Source organism: Felis catus, chromosome B3 (assembly GCF_018350175.1).
Source record: "Felis catus isolate Fca126 chromosome B3, F.catus_Fca126_mat1.0, whole genome shotgun sequence".
Lineage (NCBI taxonomy): Eukaryota > Metazoa > Chordata > Mammalia > Carnivora > Felidae > Felis > Felis catus.
In genome coordinates, this window is record NC_058373.1 from 118,731,945 (window position 1) to 118,738,579 (window position 6,635).

General features: G+C 37.3%; 1 protein-coding gene across 1 annotated transcript in view; it reads left to right on the forward strand.

Annotated features, from left to right (window-relative positions):
- The window catches only part of DNAL1 (dynein axonemal light chain 1), a 47,344-nt gene extending 41,440 nt beyond the window's left edge, over nt 1-5,904 (forward strand). The window contains exon 8 of the mRNA XM_003987810.6: nt 2,190-5,904. Within this exon, the coding sequence (XP_003987859.1) occupies nt 2,190-2,230 (41 nt within the window). The 3' untranslated portion in view covers nt 2,231-5,904. The remainder of the gene's footprint in view (nt 1-2,189) is intronic.
- The last annotated feature ends 731 nt before the right edge of the window (nt 5,905-6,635 follow it).

Here is a 6,635-nt window from a genome sequence, read left to right on the forward strand (position 1 = left end):
TGGCTACAGCTGCTAACTTGCCTACTTTTGCTTCTTTTCTGTTGCTTATAAGCAAAACTGGGGAATCTTAAAAAGCTAAAATGGGGATGCCAGGGTGGCTCAGTTGGTGAAGCATCCGACTCTTGGTCTCAGCTCAGGTCTTAATCTCAGGGTCATGAGTGCAGGTCCTGCATTAGGCTTTGTGGCTAGGCATGAAGCCTACTTAAAAAAAAAAAGCTAACATGAAAAAGACAATACCAAATATTGGTGGGATGTGGAGCAACTAGAACTCTCAGACCCTGCCAGGTAGTAATGTAACTTGGTATGACCACTTTGGAAAACTGGCATTATCTGTAAAAGGTCTACATACATATCCATTATGACCCAGCACTTTTTCTCCTAGCTACAGACCCCAAATAAAAGGATATATCTGTTAACCCAAAGATAGGTATGAGAATGTTCATAGCAGCGCTATTTTAATAGCTATAAATTGGAAACAACCCAAATGCCCATCAACAATAGAATAAATTATGACATATTCATACAATGTAATATTAAACAGCAATGAGAATGAATGAACTACAAATTTCACACAAATAGATGAGTCTCGCAAACATAATGTTGAGCAAAAGAAGCCAAACACAGAGTGCATGTTACACCATCCCATTCATATCAATTTCAAAAACAGGCAAATACCCTATGATGTTAGACATTAGGATAGAATATACCTTTTGTGGGGGGATAGTGACTGGAAGGGGGCTTGAGGAAGTTTGGGGGGGTTTCTAATAATGTTCTCTACCTAATCTGGGTGCTGGTTACCAGATGTGTTCATTTTGTACATATTTATCAATCTGTACACTTACATAATTTGTGTACTTTGTATGTTACGCACTCTCCCCCTGTGAAAAGATGCTGTGCAGAGTACAGAGAGGTGAAACTCTAGTCACTACTGTAAAGAACATAAATGTTCATTTTGCAAGGATCACAGAGGAAGAGGCACTGGAGTTGGTTCTTTTTAAAAAAAATTTTTTTTAACATTTATTTATTGTTGAGACACAGAGAGAGACAGAGTGCGAGCAGGGGAGGGGCAGAGAGAGGGAGACACAGAATCCAAAACAGGCTTCAGGCTCTGAACTGTCAACACGGTGCCCCCCGTGGGGCTCGAAACCACAAACCGTGAGATCATCGTCTGAGCTGAAGTTGGACATTCAGGCAACTGAGCCACCCAGGTGCCCCTGGAGTTGGTTTTTAATTAAGGGTGGGATTTAGATGGAAGGAGAGTTGGTAGGGGGCATTCCAAAATGGAGGAACCCTTGACCAAGGATCCAGAGATAAGAGTGTGCAAGATGAGTTTGGTAGACCATGAACTGATCAGTTTAGCTGGTGCAGAAGGTGACTGGCTGAAGAGTTAAGACTGAACATGGGGGGCGCCTGGGTGGCTCAGTTGGTTGAGCGGCCGACTTCGGCTCAGGTCATGATCTCGCGGTCTGTGAGTTCGAGCCCCGCGTCGGGCTCTGTGCTGACAGCTCGGAGCCTGGAGCCTGTTTCAGATTCTGTGTCTCCCTCTCTCTGACCCTCCCCTGTTCATGCTCTGTCTCTCTCTGTCTCAAAAATAAATAAATGTTAAAAAAAAAATTAAAAAAAAAAAAAAAAAGACTGAACATGGGACTGGAGTCAAATTGTGGGCAGGCTTCAAATGCCAGTGCTCAGAAATGTGTGGCTCTTGGCCCAGTGATAGCCTGCAGATGTGTTTTGTTTTCTGTGCTTTGGTTCTTTTTATTTTTATTTTTTCAGGTTTATTCCCATTGTTTAATATTTGGGAGAGTAAAATAAAAATTCAGATTTCTGGCAACACTGGGATTGCATATTTTATTGTGAGAAATGAAGAGTATTTCTCTGTGTTTAACATACACAGTTTTTAGTGTGCATATAGAGCTTTATTTTTCTGCCTGCCACCTGTAGGCACTTTTATTTGCAACTCTGCATTTGGGGAGCTAAATATTCGCAAATACTTATATTAATCCATTTGAGAAGTTTCCTGAGAAGCTTTTTGGATAATTTGAAATCAAAGAGATGATTTTTTGAGATTGTTTTTATTATGGCACACTTCCTAGTATTCATAGCGTCTCTGGTTAACAGAACAATATTTTCATCTAGAATTTAAAAAATCTGTTTAGAATGACCAGAAATAATTTTCTTTTTCATTTTAGGTACCCCAGTAATTAAAGAGGACGAGGAAGAAGATAACTAACACCATGTTTTCCGCCTCATGTTAACTTATTTAAATGTCATAAGAACAATAGATAAGTTTTGTATAATTGTCTATTTTAAAGATTCTGTGTGGGGCAAAAGATTATTAAGAAAAAACAAATCTCTCATTCCTATCTTTTTTTAAACCTATTTAGTGTTTCTCCCCCCAAATAGTAACAGTAACACCAACTTCATATATTCTAGTACTTTTTTTAGAAATTCAGATTTTCAGTTTTTGGCTTTAGTCCCAGTTGTGTACTTCGTGGCCCCATCTACTGAAGCTTTTTATAGACTAGTCATTTTTAACAAAAAAGAATAACAAATACGGTTCTTTATTCAATTTAAGTTGTTTTTTTTTTTTTTTTTTAGACCAGGCATTTAAATATATATACTTAACCTTTGAGTCTGTAGACTATCTTTCCTGAAGGTCCATGTCCTTATGATTCAGAAGCACAAATATGTGACGCCTTTGGTTCAAAAGGCAGCACAGTGACAGGAAGAGTTCCTCTTAGAAGAAATGCAGAGCAGCCCTAGAACCAAGGCTCCCAAAGTCCAGTTGGAAAAGCTGTGGTGAAAAAAGGAAAAATTAATATCTTGGGGGCCTTATAGCCCATGTTATATTTAGTTGTTTTTCCAAAAATGTGTGCAATGTCAACTGGAATTTAGGTTGTGTTTACATGCCTGGCCACTTGAGTCACTGTGCACAGTCAGCCATTCTGTGATCCGGGTCAGTGGTTGAAACGACTGCCATGATCATTCCTTTAACTGGTACTGTGGTCATGTTACTCATGTGGACCTGATTTTAGGCACACTTTTTGGTTTATAGTCCCTTATATGTTATATAAGGAAATGTATGTAAACAGTAGTTATGTTTGAATTACTAGCCTAAATGTTGGCCATTCATATATGTCAAAATTTTCCCTAATAACTTTGTTCTTTTGACCCTCACGTTGGGAGAAATGATTGCTATAAATAAGGATATAGAACCTAAAGACTGCATCTGATACCTTTCAATAGGTTAAATTTAGAATTTCGAAATATATTTTTAGAATGTTTCTGAGTTAAACAGCTCTTAAAATGAATTATGTAAGTGATTGTGGAGGGAAAAGAGAAGAGATATTTCATTATGGGATTGCAGGCAAATGGCAATATTTTTAAGGATTGCCTTCTCTATGAAGGATGGTAGGTGATTTAACCTTAAAATTGCAAAGCAATAGTTGGAGACAGAGCTTAGAATTTATCATATAAGAAGAAAAAATCTTTTTGGAAAGTACAAGATATAGTAGTCAGTAACCATAAGATGATGAAGTCCATAGTAGGCCATGACTGAATCACTGACGGATTTCAGAAAAGAAGTTAGAGGCGCTCTGCCAAATTGTGCCTAAAGTCCCTCAACCAGAGACTGATTCTTATTTCCCCATTTACTTGTGTAAAACCAGTCAAAGAGGGGAGTGTCATTTTGGTTTGTTTTAAGTGATTGCATAAATAGTCCTGGGCTTCAGAAATTTTCAGCTATCATTTAAGTAGGAATTACGTGATTTCTCTGAGTCACTCTGATCTAAAGGGACCACTGCTTTGACAATCAATTCTGAATACAAACAGCAAGAGGAAAAATTAGTCCAACACTCTTTGCATCCTTTTAGTTCTTCCTTATAATCTGATAGGAAGAAATCTTTACTCTGGCTTACACATTCAAAGCCTTTGGGTATTTCTTTTGTGAACTGTAGGCAATGAGTATTCCCCTTGGTGATGTTTAAATCTTCAAAACTAGGAGGGAAGATGATCTTCTTCACTTGTAGTTTGCATGTCATCCAGTAGGAAAGCTTGAAGCCATTTTGCTATGTATGGATATATTTTCTAAAAGTTACTCTGGAAGTGAATATAATAGGGAATGAATAACTTCATATTGAATCTTAAAATGGCTTATGGTGTTGGCATTTGGTTTTCTGAATTCTATAATATAGAAACATTTTCTCTGCTTCTCCTTGTTTCTTAATATTTTTAAATCACTGATAGTTCTCAGAGATTGGGATGGATTCTCTCTGTGCTCTTGGTTTAAAGCATTATGCCATTTTAGTGGCTCATCTAATTTTTTTCTATTCTTGTAATGATGGTAGAGCTCTGGAATCCATCCAGTATTTTAATTTTCCACAGGTAACTTGATTTTAGTCTGCAAAGGAATTCAACTTTTCTGTGTTCCCTAACTGTAAGTTTATGGCTGTATTACCTGGTCAAGCCTTGAAAGGTTTTTGTGTTCTGTGTTCATAGGAGTTTGTTCCTTTAGACCAGAGTTTCTCAGTGTTGGCACTATTACCATTTTGGGTTGGATAATGTCATCCTGTGTATTGTAGGATGTTTAGCACTATCTCTGGCTTCTACTCACTAGATACCAGTAGAATCCCCAGTTTCGTTCTGACAACCAAAAATGTCTTCAGACATTACCATCTGTCCCCTCTGGCAGTGGGGTAGGAACAGATTCGTCCCTGGTTAAGAACCAGTGCTTTATACTAACATTCCTTTTGTCCAGGTGCATTTATTTTCACTCTAGCCATATATGCCTCCTGAGTTGTTGTATGAGAGAAGGTGATGTATTTAATAATTATGGATGGAAGGAAAATGGTCATTGGTGATTTGCTTTTTTGTAATGCTCATTTTAATAATTGTCATATAACATTAGAAACTCAGGGCTGGAAGGTTCAACTTACGTTTTTCAGCAGGGTCTCAACTTTTCTTTCTTAGTATTCCTGCTTATCTTAGGACAGTGATTGTTAACCTACCTCTCTCTTACTGTAACAGAATTCAACTTTATGATAGATTTTGCTTTATCTTTGAACATTTTGAGTGTACTTTTAGAAAATGGATCATTCTTTAAATGTTTGTTCATTGTCCACTAATGCATAGATTTTCCAGACTGTAGCAGTCATTAAATACAGAAAAATATTGTATAAAATTTGGAAAAATTTGGTAATCATATGTGAAAGTTAGCTGGTGTAGACACCAATTTTGGATGTGATCAGAAGAATGTCATGATAATTGGTCATTAACTTGGTATTACTTGGTATGGTTATTAGACACTTAAATGTGGTTCTTGTGTGGAAAAAGAATTTTGACTTGAATAGATTCTTCTTTTACCAGTGGTCTGAAGTAGAGTAAGGAGGAATAAAAAATGAATCTTAACTGTTGACTTATTCTCAGAATTGGTGATGTGTAAGTGGAGTTGAAGGTAGTTATCTCTGTGACCAAGAATCTTCCACCTAGGTTTTTCTTAGGACTAATGGAAAAAGTGTAGGGTCTAGGAAGGTTGGACTTAATCATTAACTTTTAAAAATTGGTGTGTTGGGGGGTGGGGAGTGTCAAAGTATTGATCACGAGTAGTGTCTCTTTAACTGCAGTTTGTCAGTTTGTGAGGACCTTACATTGTAATTGTTGGTAAAGGGAGAAAACTAACTGCTGAACTGAAAGTTATCTTTTAACTGAAATTAATCCCTTCGGCACATGTTTTCTTTATTTAGGCTGCTTAATATGTCTGTGAATAATTAAGTATAAAACAAGTTTCAGTGTAGCAGAGTTGGTGCTTCTGACACAGCTAACTTGACCATATTCCTTTATCCTCACTCTAGCATGAGGTTTTGGTTTTGGTTTTGGTTTTTTCATAAAACCATAAAATAGGTGCAATAAAAAAAATAGAGTATGTCTTAAAAAAATCACTGAACTTTTAGAAATCCCACATCGAAATCTCTGTTGCTACCTTTTTATAACTGACTGCAAAGGAAGAAAACTGAAAGTCAAAATGAGACTGAGTCTTACTTTTTTCTAACCTAAGAAACATTTTCACTTGCCACTTGGAGAAGTCATAACTGGATTCTAGTTACTTCCCATATTGGGCAGATTAGAGGGGAACCAGCCAACCAAATTATGATCTAGCAAATTTAACAAGGGGATAGGGGAGAGTAAACTATTTTGCCATAGATTTGCACTTTAAAATTATGAACTGGATGTTGGTAGACAGGACTCCCAAAGGGCAGATAGGTAAATACCTAGCCTGCATGTGGATATTAGAGAATCAGACTTATCCTTGCTCGTTCTAAGCCAACCTGAGCAATAGTTGTCTGTTGACATAATCAGAGTCTGGATTTCCCTATTTCCCTCCTTGTTGTCATCTTCCATGTCTGCTACATTGACAGTCATCCCTCTGGGGAATGTGTCATGTAGAATTCTCTTTCTCAGAATAGAAACTTTGTGCGTTAGTTATCTTTCCCACGTCTAGATTTTAACAGTTAATTTAGATGTTGGTTAAATTAAGCTGTGGCTAATGTGACAAGGGTGGGAAGTTCTTTGCTTCTTTGATCTGCAGGATACCTGCCTCTGAGGTGCTATTGCCTGGAGGGATCAATCCCATCAAAAGA